Below are 13521 nucleotides of genomic sequence, written 5' to 3' on the forward strand. Positions count from 1 at the left end.
TTGAGGTTCCCGGTGATGAGGTATTTAGTATAGAGGAGCACAGCCTTGAGGTGCCCAGTGATGAGGTATTTAGTGTAGAGGAGCACAGCCTTGAGGTGCCCAGTGATGTGGTATTTAGTATAGAGGAGCACAGCCTTGAGGTGCCCAGTGATGAGGTATTTAGTATAGAGGAGCACAGCCTTGAGGTGCACAGTGATGAGGTATTTAGTGTAGGGGAGCACAGCCTTGAGGTGCCCGGTGATAAGGTATTTAGTGTAGAGGAGCACAGCCTTGATTTGCCCAGTGATGAGGTATTTAATGTAGAGGAGCACAGTCTTGAGGTGCCCAGTGATGAGGTATTTAGTGTAGAGGAGCACAGCCTTGAGGTGCCCAGTGATGAGGTATTTAGTGTAGAGGAGCACAGCCTTGAGGTGCCCAGTGATGAGGTATTTAGTGTAGAGGAGCACAGCCTTGAGGTGCCCGGTGATGAGGTATTTAGTGTAGAGGAACACAGCCTTGTGGTGCCCGGTGATGAGGTATTTAGTGTAGAGGAGTACAGCTTTGAGGTGCCCAGTGATGAGGTATTTAGTGTAGAGGAGCACAGCCTTGAGGTGCCCAGTGATGAGGTATTTAGTGTAGAGGAGCACAGCCTTGAGGTGCCCGGTGTTGAGGTACTTAGTGTAGAGGAGCACAGCCTTGAGGTGCCCGGTGATGAGGTATTTAGTGTAGAGGAGCACAGTCTTGTGGTGCCCAGTGATGAGGTATTTAGTGTAGAGGAGCACAGCCTTGAGGTGCCCGGTGTTGAGGTATTTAGTGTAGAGGAGCACAGCCTTGAGGTGCCCGGTGATGAGGTATTTAGTGTAGAGGAGCACAGCCTTGAGGTGCCCGGTGATGAGGTATTTAGTGTAGAGGAGCACAGCCTTGAGGTGCCCAGTAATGAGGTATTTAGTGTAGAGGAGCACAGCCTTGAGGTGCCCGGTGATGAGGTATTTAGTGTAGAGGAGCACAGCCTTGAGGTGCCCAGTAATGAGGTACTTAGTGTAGAGGAGCACAGCCTTGAGGTGCCCGGTGATGAGGTACTTAGTGTAGGGGAACACAGCCTTGAGGTGCCCGGTGATGAGGTATTTAGTGTAGAGGAGCACAGTCTTGTGGTGCCCAGTGATGAGGTATTTAGTGTAGAGGAGCACAGTCTTGAGGTGCCCATTGATGAGGTATTTAGTGTAGAGGAGCACAGCCTTGAGGTGCCCGGTGATGAGGTATTTAGTGTAGAGGAGCACAGCCTTGAGGTGCCCGGTGATGAGGTATTTAGTGTAGAGGAGCACAGCCTTGAGGTGCCCGGTGATGAGGTATTTAGTGTAGAGGAGCACAGCCTTGAGGTGCCCGGTGATGAGGTATTTAGTGTAGAGGAGCACAGCCTTGAGGTGCCCGGTGATGAGGTATTTAGTGTAGAGGAGCACAGCCTTGAGGTGCCCGGTGATGAGGTATTTAGTGTTGAGGCGCACAGCCTTGAGGTGCCCGGTGATGAGGTATTTAGTGTTGAGGCGCACAGCCTTGAGGTGCCCGGTGATGAGGTATTTAGTGTTGAGGCGCACAGCCTTAAGGTGCCCAGTGATGAGGCATTTACTATGTAGCAAAGGCTTGCGGTGCCCAATGGTGAGCTATATACTTTTGAGGAAACAAGCATTGAGGTGTTCACTGGTTAGATGTCCAACCTCAAGGTTCCCAATGTTAAACGTGCACCTTACGTGTGAATCATGGATGGTTTTCTGAAGACTCCATGTGACAATAATGTAATGCTTGTTCTTGCAGCCTCCAGATTTGACTTGTCCAAGATGAAACCAACAAATCAAACCAAGGTAGCAGAATTTGTGTTCCGTGGGATGTCCGATCTTCCTGGTGTCCAGCTTCCATTGTTTGTCCTGTTTCTCTTCATCTACCTGACATCTCTGTCTGGAAACCTTTTGATTGTGGTTTTGATCTTCACTGACCGTGCCCTCCATACTCCCATGTACTTGTTTCTGAGTAATCTCGCGGGGTTGGATATCTGTTATTCCTCTGTCACTGCCCCAAGAATGTTGTGTGATTTCTTTTCTGAATCCAGAACCATTTCTGTCCATTCCTGCATCACCCAGTTCTTCTTCTTCTTCTCCTTTATATGTATTGAGGTCTATTTGTTGGCGGTGATGTCCTATGATAGGTATGTAGCCATCTGCCATCCCCTGCATTATGTCCAGATAATGCATCCTAAGGTCTGTGCTCTGATGGTCTCTGCTGCCTGGACCATTGGATTCCTCACCGCACTCATTCACACTCTGTGCATTAAGTTGTTGGACTTCTGTGGACCCAATGTCATCAACAGCTTCTTCTGTGATCTCCCCCAGCTATTTTTGCTCTCATGCACTGATACATTCATCAATGTCTTAGTCATGTTCCTGGTAGGTATAATAATGGGTTCTGGTGCCTTCAGCATGACTTTGGTCCCATATATCCGAATATTTCGCACAATAATGGGAATCCACTCACGGAATGGAAAGTTGAAGGCTTTCTCCACATGTACGTCCCATCTTACTGTGGTCCTCATCTTCTATGGCACTCTTATATCCACCTACCTTCGTCCGAGTCCGACTTATAACTCCTCAGAAGACCGGATTGTGTCTGTCATGTACACTGTAGTGACACCATTGATTAACCCATTGATTTACAGTCTTAGAAACAAGGACCTTAAGGCAGCGCTCAGAAGATCTCTTCATATCGCAGGCATAAAAGTAAAAGCTTCTTATTGAATGGAAAATAATGGAATGTAGAAGTATGAATTCTCTTTTTTCAGATGGATAATTGGGAGACAATGAACATGATCACCATTGCTTTCAACATGATCCCCAGTACCATCTCTACATGACCATTATTACCATCATCATGACCACCGTTACCATCATCATGACCACCGTTACCATCATCATGACCACCATTACCATCATCATGACCACCATTACCATCAACATGACCATCATTACCATCAACATGACCAACATTACCATCAACATGACCACCATTAGCATCACCATGACCACCATTAGCATCATCATGACCACCATTAGCATCATCATGACCACCATTAGCATCAACATGACTACCGTTACCATCATCATGACCAACATTACCATCAACGTAACCACCATTACCATCATCATGACCAACATTACCATCAACATGACCACCATTACCATCACCATGACCACCATTAGCATCACCATGACCACCATTAGCATCATCATGACCACCATTAGCATCATCATGACCACCGTTACCATCAACATGACTACCGTTACCATCAACATGACCACCGTTACCATCAACATGACTACCGTTACCATCAACATGACTACCGTTACCATCAACATGACCACCGTTACCATCAACATGACCACCAATACCATCAACATGACCATCATTACCATCAACATAACCACCACTACCATCATCATGACCACAATTACCATCATCATGACCAACATTACCATCATCATGACCACCAATACCATCATCATGACCACCAATACCATCATCATGACCACAATTATCATCATCATGACCACCATTACCATCAACATGACCACCATTACCATCATCATGACCATCATTACCGTCAACATGACCACCATTACAATCATCATGACCAAAATAACCATCATCATGACCACCATGACCACTATTACTATCATCATGACCACCATTACCATCCTCATGACCACCATTACCATCATCATGACCACTTTTAATAGCAACATGGCCATCATTGCTATCAACATGATCACCATTACTGTTAACATAAGCCCCAGTATTATCTAAACATGACCACCATTACCGTCAGCATGATCACCTTTACTATCAGCATGAGCCCCACTGAGGTCAAATAATAATTAAAAAAAACATTATATATTAGACTGTTGAATAAAGGAGTCTGTATCACTCCCAGTGTTGCAGTGGGTCCTACTGGTGCCCAGGATCTGTGGTGTCGTGTTTTGGCCAGATGGTGGCTTGATTGTGTGCAGTGGTGTCTTAAGTTACACAAGGGTAGGGTCTGGACAGGTCTTGACCACCCTCCTAGCAGTAGAGAGCAGAGGACTACCCATCTGGCAATAGAGAGCCCAGGACCTTCCACATGTAAGTTAAGAGCACAGTTCCACCCACCTGAAAGAAAGTCCAGGACCACCCATGTATAAGAAAGCCTCATTAACATATTGGGTTAGCATAAATGGCACACCATGGACATTATACTGATCAGGGGAGATGTCTCCAGCCCATCCTATGATGACTCTACACTGGACATATCTTAGACATTGCACACTTCTGCTTACCCACCATCTCTGTCCATAAGAGGTTAGTTGTTACTTACTCTCACTTTCTCTTGGGTCCTTACAAGTCTTATTTTAGCTCTTTGGTGATTACTGGAAATGAATGAATATCTCCAGACACTTGTGACAATTCCCTGTGGAGACTCCTACAGGCTACAAAATCTACAATGAGCTTCTCCCTGGCAGAAGATGCTGCTAGGAGCTCTGGGGCAGGTGGTGATGACATGGCAACCCTCTAGACCATTTGTCTCCTCGTGTGACTGATTAGACCTCCTTTGTTTAGGGTGTAAAGTTGTGTGTCTGTGATGCCACCATCTTCTGACCCGTTAGCAGAGACTTTACTGTAAGCAATCTGAAGCAAACCCAACTTTGAGTTAGAGTGCTGATCTTCTCACATGAGACACTTCTTCCGTTCCTCTAAATCGTTTTTTTTGGATTCACTTTCATGTCTAGGATTAATGTTTGTTTTAGGTATCAGAAGAAAAACTGATAAACTTGTGTGTATGACAGAGATCTTCCAGTCTGGACATGTCTGCCCGGCTCTCAGAGCTAAGAAGGTAAAGACTCCACAGATGTGTCACCAGTCAGCACTAACCAGGCCGTAGCACTGACCGACATTGTGCCGGCTACATAGGAGTATGTGAGTGGGTGCCACATTATATTTGTATGTAGTTGTATGATGGTGGATGGACATCCCAGACCTACACTCTACCCTGTACTATATGGCTATTATTAGCAGGAGAAGCTTTTACTCTAATTTGTTCTGATTTATGACATATAGTAAACCTAGTGCTGCTCTTGAGGTCCACTTACCTGCCCATAACCTGCCTAAAAAGCTATAAATTCTGGTTCTAGTATAACGTCCCTGAAACCTGTGACACTGAGAGCATCATATCACCAGATGATGTCTAAGGATCTCTTGCCTTTATCCTCATGGATTACTTTTGGTCTATGTTACTAAGGTGTCCTTCAGCCCTCCATGTTTGACCTTGAGGAGTTAGGATTAAGCATAATATTCATTCTGTAACAGAAGTGTAGTTAATTAAATATGTCAATGCCAAGTGTCCACAATGTGACTAAGTTCACCCTCCTGGGCTTCTCTGACATGTCCCTCTCAGCCCAGGTCATGATACAGATCTTCCTCATATTGGCTTATATTTTCTCACTGGTTGGTAATGGACTCATCATCTGGGTCGTCACACTAGACCCTCACCTTGATATGCCAATGTATTTCCTCCTCAGGGGTCTGTCAATACTTGAGCTTTGTTCCATTAACACAACCGTGCCTAAGACCTTGCAGACCTTCTCACTGGAGAAGTCCATCTCCTTCATCGGCTGCGCCGCTCAGATGTACATCTTCTCAGCTGTTGCAGTATCAGAATGTCTCTTCTTGACTGTGATGGCCTTTGACCGGTTCCTGGCCATCTGCCACCCTCTTCGATACAGCTCAGTGATGACTCCACAGATGTGTTACCAGTTAGCGTTGGGACCATGTTTGATAGGATTTGTGGTGCCTTTCATTCATACCAGCTTAATATTCAGGTATCCGTTCTGTGGTTCCCATCTGGTGGCACATTTCTTCTGTGACATCCCACCTCTTCTTCACCTGGCCTGCGCAGACACATTCACCATTGAGTTGTACATCTTTATTGTGTGTATGTGTGGAGCTGTGGTTCCATTCATACTGATCTTCTGCTCATACCTGAGGATTCTTAGTTGTTTGTCTCTTATTCATTCTTCAGAAGGACGTCAGAAGGCCTTGTCCACCTGTGGCTCCCATCTGGTGTCTGTCATCATCTTCTTCAGTACGGCCATGTATGTGCACCTTCGCCTTGGGACTCCATTTTCATCTTACAGAGACAGAATGACGGCACTTTTCTACTGCGTGGTCATCCCTACCATCAATCCCCTTATCTACAGTCTGAAGAATGCAGAGATGAAGCGCGCTCTAGCAAAACGCAATGCTAGGGTATTCATTTCTCCTTCCACGTTTTACAATTTATAGTTATTCTACAAAGACCTGCACTTATGTGGTCAACATAGAGGACACCACTCACATATTCAATAAAGTCCTTCATAACTTCTTATCAGCATAAATATCACAATAGTCTCGTCTTCTCACATAGAATCTAACTGTGTGTGTTTGGGTAAGTTATTGGCTTAGGGATAGAAAACAGAGGGTGGTCATTAATGGCACATTCTCAGATTGGGTTGATGTTACCAGTGGAGGCCACAGGGGTCAGTATTGGGGCCACTTCTTTTTAATTTTTTTATTAATGACCTTTTAGTGGGTTTACACAGTCAAGTTTCAATATCTGCAGATGATACTAAGCTGTGTAAAGTAAATAATACAGAGGCCGATAGTTTAGCATCACACAGGGATTTGTGGAAGCTGTAGGAATGGGCAGAGAAATGGTTGATGAGGTTGAATGTAGATAAATGTAAAGTTATGCACTGCGTTTTAAGAAAGGAAATTTCATTTACAATTATGTAACTATTTTGGTGAAACAGACAGAGAAAAAAATCTGGGGGTATTGGTGGATGGTAAACTTAAAGGAAATCAACCACTGATATATAGTAGTTTTGAGCCTCTATAACTTATATACTGATGCGGTGCTTCAGAAGATGGATCTATAACCCTGAATTACAGGAACTTCAAATATTAGAGAGAAAAAGAGTTTTATAACACTGGACACCGGAGCCCTGGAGAGCCTGAGGGAGGCGAAGAATGGCTTGTGAGCTCACAATATGCATAATTATCCCGCCTCTTGCTGACTTGTCCTGAGCACTGGACCTTCTACCCCTCTATACAGGTCACTGACTTGTCCTGAGCACTGGACCTTCTACACCTCTATACAGGTCACTGACTTGTCCGGAGCACTGGACCTTCTACCCCTCTATACAGGTCACTGACTTGTCCTGAGAACTGGACCTTCTACACCTCTATACAGGTCACTGACTTGTCCTAAACACTGGACCTTCCACACCTCTATACAGGTCACTGACTTGTCCTAAACACTGGACCTTCTACACCTCTAAACAGGTCACTGACTTGTCCGGAGGACTGGACCTTCTACACCTCTATATAGGTCACTGACTTGTCCTGAGGACTGGACCTTCTACACCTCTATACAGGTCACTGACTTGTCCTGAGGACTGGACCTTCTACACCTCTATACAGGTCACTAACTAGTCGTGAGGACTGGACCTTCTACACCTCTATACAGGTCACTGACTTGTCCTGAGGACTGGACCTTCTACACCTCTATACAGGTCACTGTCTTGTCCTGAGGACTGGACCTTCTACACCTCTATACAGGTCACTGACTTGTCCTGAGGACTGGACCTTCTACACCTCTATACAGGTCACTGACTTGTCCTGAGGACTGGACCTTCTACACCTCTATACAGGTCACTGACTTGTCCTGAGGACTGGACCTTCTACACCTCTATACAGGTCACTGTCTTGTCCTGAGGACTGGACCTTCTACACCTCTATACAGGTCACTGACTTGTTCTGAGGACTGGACCTTCTATCCCTCTGTACAGGTCACTGACTTGTCCTGAGCACTGGACCTTGTACCCCTCTATACAGGTCACTGACTTGTTCTGAGGACTGGACCTTCTACACCTCTATACAGGTCACTGTCTTGTCCTGAGGACTGGACCTTCTACACCTCTATACAGGTCACTGACTTGTTCTGAGGACTGGACCTTCTATCCCTCTGTACAGGTCACTGACTTGTCCTGAGCACTGGACCTTGTACCCCTCTATACAGGTCACTGACTTGTTCTGAGGACTGGACCTTCTACACCTCTATACAGGTCACTGACTTGTCCTGAGCACTGGACCTTCTACCGCTCTATACAGGTCACTGACTTGTTCTGAGGACTGGACCTTCTACACCTCTATACAGGTCACTGACTTGTCCGGAGGACTGGACCTTCTACAACTCTATACAGGTCACTGACTTGTCCTGAGGACCTTCTACACCTCTATACAGGTCACTGACTTTTCCTTAGGACTGGACCTTCTACACCTCTATACAGGTCACTGACTAGTCGTGAGGACTGGACCTTCTACACCTCTATACAGGTCACTGACTTGTCCTGAGCACTGGACCTTCTACACCTCTATACAGGTCACTGACTTGTCCGGAGCACTGGACCTTCTACCCCTCTATACAGGTCACTGACTTGTCCTGAGAACTGGACCTTCTACACCTCTATACAGGTCACTGACTTGTCCTAAACACTGGACCTTCCACACCTCTATACAGGTCACTGACTTGTCCTAAACACTGGACCTTCTACACCTCTAAACAGGTCACTGACTTGTCCGGAGGACTGGACCTTCTACACCTCTATATAGGTCACTGACTTGTCCTGAGGACTGGACCTTCTACACCTCTATACAGGTCACTGACTTGTCCTGAGGACTGGACCTTCTACACCTCTATACAGGTCACTAACTAGTCGTGAGGACTGGACCTTCTACACCTCTATACAGGTCACTGACTTGTCCTGAGGACTCGACCTTCTACACCTCTATACAGGTCACTGTCTTGTCCTGAGGACTGGACCTTCTACACCTCTATACAGGTCACTGACTTGTTCTGAGGACTGGACCTTCTATCCCTCTGTACAGGTCACTGACTTGTCCTGAGCACTGGACCTTGTACCCCTCTATACAGGTCACTGACTTGTTCTGAGGACTGGACCTTCTACACCTCTATACAGGTCACTGTCTTGTCCTGAGGACTGGACCTTCTACACCTCTATACAGGTCACTGACTTGTTCTGAGGACTGGACCTTCTATCCCTCTGTACAGGTCACTGACTTGTCCTGAGCACTGGACCTTGTACCCCTCTATACAGGTCACTGACTTGTTCTGAGGACTGGACCTTCTACACCTCTATACAGGTCACTGACTTGTCCTGAGCACTGGACCTTCTACCGCTCTATACAGGTCACTGACTTGTTCTGAGGACTGGACCTTCTACACCTCTATACAGGTCACTGACTTGTCCGGAGGACTGGACCTTCTACAACTCTATACAGGTCACTGACTTGTCCTGAGGACCTTCTACACCTCTATACAGGTCACTGACTTTTCCTTAGGACTGGACCTTCTACACCTCTATACAGGTCACTGACTAGTCGTGAGGACTGGACCTTCTACACCTCTATACAGGTCACTGACTTGTCCTGAGGACTGGACCTTCTACACCTTGGGTTTGCAGCCAGATCCTGTTGCAGTGAGCTCTGCAGATTTTTGTGGCAGATAACCTTTAAAAGAAGCATCACAAAAGCGAGTGTGTGAGCTTGGCGGAGAGTGTGCATTGATCTGAAGTGTGTGCAGTGTCTTAAGTGTGACTTAGGTTTAAGGGACTTAAGTTTGAGGGGCTTTAACAGGTAACTGCTGTGTTTTGTGTTACTCTGACTGTAGATTCTTCTTTCTGTGCATATTTCTATTGTAATCCCCATTAGAATAATGGACTCCATAAGTGGCATTGCTACACGGTGTACATCCTGTGCCATGTATGCTTTCCTTGAACAGCCGTTCGAGGGGGAATACTGCTGTGTGGGGTGTGTGAAAATTGCTCATCTGGAAGCCCAAATTCTGGATCTAAATGAGCAAGTTTCAAGGCTGCGGGCAATTGATAATATGGAACGAAGTTTGCTGCTCCTGGAGCACAAACTCTCTGGGGAAGATGGGTGTGGGGAGGGAAGTATGGAGGTGCAGAGTGAGGGGGCAGCTAGTTGGGTAACATGTAGAAGGCGGGGTCGAGGGAAGAGTTGTAGAGAGTCTAGTCCTGATCTGGTGCACCCCAATAAGTTTGCCAGGCTGGTGGATGAGGGGGATATCAGCTCTGGGGTAGCAATGCTGCAGAAAGATGTGGCCGCTAGCAACCAGGGGAATGTCTGCTCCGGTAAGAAGGGTAATGGAAGCACAGGCAAGGTCAGACAGGTGCTGGTAGTGGGAGATTCGATTATTAGGGGAACACACAGGGCAATCTGTCACAAAGACCGTGCATACCGAACAGTGTGTTGTTTGCCGGGTGCTCGGGTTCGGCATGTTGTGGATCGGGTTGACGGATTACTGGGAGGGGCTGGTGAGGAACCAGCGGTCATGGTCCACATTGGCACTAATGACAAAGTAACAGGTAGGTGGAAGGTCCTTAAAAATGATTTCAGAGATTTAGGCCATAAGCTCAGGGCAAGGACCTCAAAGGTAATTTTCTCCGAAATACTGCCTGTACCACGTGCCACACCAGAAAGGCAGCGGGAGATCCAGGAGGTAAATAAGTGGCTCAAAAGTTGGTGTAGGAAGGAGGGTTTTGGGTTCATGGAGAACTGGACTGACTTTTCTGTCGGCTACAGGCTCTACAGTAGGGATGGGCTGCACCTCAATGGGGAGGGGGCCGCTGTTTTAGGGGAAAAAATGGCTAGAAGGTTGGAGGAGTGTTTAAACTAGAGACCTGGGGGGAGGGCAACTACACTTGTGCAGGGCAAATAGACGGTGTACATAGAGAGCTGGGAAGAGCCATAGTCCATGGGGGAGGAAGGGGGGCTGGAATGAGATTGGGGAATAAGGACAAAAGGAATACGGACAGGGAAAACCATATAAAGTGTATGTACACAAATGCCAGAAGCCTCACAAACAAAATGGAGGAACTGGAAGTCTTGATGTTGGAGCGGAAATCTGATATAGTGGGTATCAGCGAGACATGGCTGGACAGTAGCTATGACTGGGCTGTTACTATAGATGGTTATAGTCTTTTTAGAAAGGATCGTATAAATAAAAAAGGGGGAGGGGTTTGTTTATATGTGAATTCTCGCCTCAAGCCCGTCCTGCGAGATGACATCAGTAACACAAATGCAAATGTGGAGTCCCTATGGGTGGAGATAAGGGGAGGGAAAAAGAATAATAAAATATTACTAGGGGTTTGTTATAAGGCTCCAAATATAATGGAGGCAGCAGAGGAAATGCTGATAAGTGAAATGGATGCGGCTTCAAAGCACAGGGAAGTACTTATCATGGGGGACTTCAATTACCCAGATATCGACTGGGGGGCAGAAACATGCAGGTCCTTCAAAGGTAGCAGGTTCTTGTCAACCACAAAAGACAATTATCTGTCGCAACTAGTCCTGGAGCCAACAAGAGGGGGGGCACTGCTGGACCTTATCCTTACCAACAGACCTGATAGGGTATCCAAACTACAGGTTGGGGGGAACCTGGGGAATAGTGATCATAATATCATTGATTTTGTATTATGCTTTACTAAGAGCGTTAGTGAAGGGGCGACCAACACTCTAAGCTTCAGGAGGGCAAATTTTCAGCAACTAAGGGAAGACCTTAAAGGCATAGACTGGGATAATGTTCTCAAAGACAAAAGTACACCCCAAAAATGGGACTTTTTCTTATATATTCTGAAAAAGTCCTGTGAGAAACACATACCTTATGGGAAAAAGCATAAAAGGAACAAGAAAACACCTTTGTGGCTAACTAGTCTTGTAAGGAAAGCAATAAGCGAGAAAGATAAAGCGTTTAAGGTGCTAAAACGTGAAGGTAGCGATGAGGCATTAGAGGATTATAGAGAGAAAAATAAATCCTGTAAAAAGCAGATAAAGGCCGCAAAAATAGAGACTGAGAGAAATATTGCCAGGGAGAGCAAAAATAATCCCAAATTATTTTTCAAGTATATAAATGATAAGAAACTAAAAACAGAGAGTGTGGGTCCCCTTAGAAATAACATGGGGGTCATGGTGGAAGGAGATGAGGAAAGGGCCAATCTACTGAATGTCGCCTTCTCAACTGTCTTTACCCAGGAAAATCCCCTGGTGGAAGACACAATGAGGAATAATGTTAATTCTTTTTATAATGTCAACAGTTTAACCCAGGAAGAGGTACGGCGCCGCCTCGCAACCACTAAGATAGATAAATCACCTGGGCCAGATGGCATACACCCCCGGGTTCTGCATGAATTATGTACCGTGATAGACAGACCGTTATTTTTAATATTTGAAGATTCACTGAGGACTGGTTATGTTCCACAGGACTGGCGCATAGCAAATGTGGTACCAATATACAAAAAAGGATCAAATAGCGATCCTGGAAACTACAGACCCGTAAGTCTAACTGCTGTGGTGGGGAAAATATTTGAGGGGTTTATTAGAAATGCTATCCTGGAGTATCTCACTGTGCACAACCTTATAACCCAGCGTCAGCATGGGTTTATGAGAGATCGCTCCTGTCAGACTAATCTGATTGGTTTCTACGAGGAGGTAAGTTCAAGACTGGATCTGGGGGACGCTGTGGATGTTGTATATCTGGACTTTTCAAAGGCATTTGACACCGTGCCGCATAAAAGGTTGGTATATAAAATGAGACTGCTGGGAATAGGAGAAAATCTGTGTATTTGGGTAAGTAATTGGCTTAGTGATAGAAAACAGAGGGTGGTCATTAATGGCACATTCTCAGATTGGGTTGATGTTACCAGTGGAGTGCCACAGGGGTCAGTATTGGGGCCACTTCTTTTTAATATTTTTATTAATGACCTTGTAGTGGGTTTACACAGTCAAGTTTCAATATTTGCAGATGATACTAAGCTGTGTAAAGTAATAAATACTGAGGTCGATAGTTTAGCATTACATAGGGATTTGTGGAAGCTTGAGGGATGGGCAGAGAAATGGTTGATGAGGTTTAATGTAGATAAATGTAAAGTTATGCACTTGGGCCATGGAAACAAAAAGTATAATTATGTTCTAAACGGTCAATTACCTAGTAAAACTGAAGCTGAAAAGGACTTGGGGGTATTGGTGGATGGTAAACTTAATTTTAGTGACCAGAGCCAGGCGGCTGCTGCTAAAGCAAATAAAATAATGGGATGTATCAAGAGAGGAATAGATTCTCATGATAAAGACATAGTTTTGCCCTTATACAAATCCCTGGTCAGACCACACATGGAATATTGTGTACAGTTTTGGGCACCAGTGTATAAAAAGGATATAGTAGAGCTGGAACGGGTGCAGAGGAGAGCAACCAGGCTTATTAGGGGAATGGGGGAACTAGAATACACTGACAGATTAAAAAATTTGGGATTATTCAGTTTAGAAAAAAGACGACTGAGGGGAGACCTCATTACAATGTACAAATACCTGAACGGACAGTACAAGGATCTC

At 45.5% G+C, this 13521-nt stretch overlaps 2 protein-coding genes across 2 annotated transcripts; both read left to right on the forward strand.

The window, feature by feature from the left end:
• The first annotated feature begins 1776 nt into the window (after nt 1-1776).
• Nucleotides 1777-2762, forward strand: LOC140075611 (olfactory receptor 1G1-like). Its single transcript, XM_072121723.1, has one exon. The coding sequence runs from the start codon at nt 1812-1814 to the stop codon at nt 2760-2762; it is 951 nt and encodes a 316-aa protein (XP_071977824.1). The 5' UTR covers nt 1777-1811.
• Nucleotides 2763-5382: 2620 nt separating this feature from the next.
• Nucleotides 5383-6339, forward strand: LOC140075613 (olfactory receptor 8H1-like). Its single transcript, XM_072121725.1, has one exon. It carries the CDS (start codon nt 5383-5385, stop codon nt 6337-6339), a length of 957 nt encoding a protein of 318 aa, XP_071977826.1.
• The last annotated feature ends 7182 nt before the right edge of the window (nt 6340-13521 follow it).

This window comes from Engystomops pustulosus, chromosome 8 (genome assembly GCF_040894005.1).
Source record: "Engystomops pustulosus chromosome 8, aEngPut4.maternal, whole genome shotgun sequence".
Taxonomy (NCBI): domain Eukaryota; kingdom Metazoa; phylum Chordata; class Amphibia; order Anura; family Leptodactylidae; genus Engystomops; species Engystomops pustulosus.

Coding starts and splice junctions, on each gene's coding strand:
- LOC140075611 (XM_072121723.1), top strand. CDS start 1,812: ATGAAACCAACAAATCAAACCAAGGTAGCAGAATTTGTGTTCCGTGGG.
- LOC140075613 (XM_072121725.1), top strand. CDS start 5,383: ATGTCAATGCCAAGTGTCCACAATGTGACTAAGTTCACCCTCCTGGGC.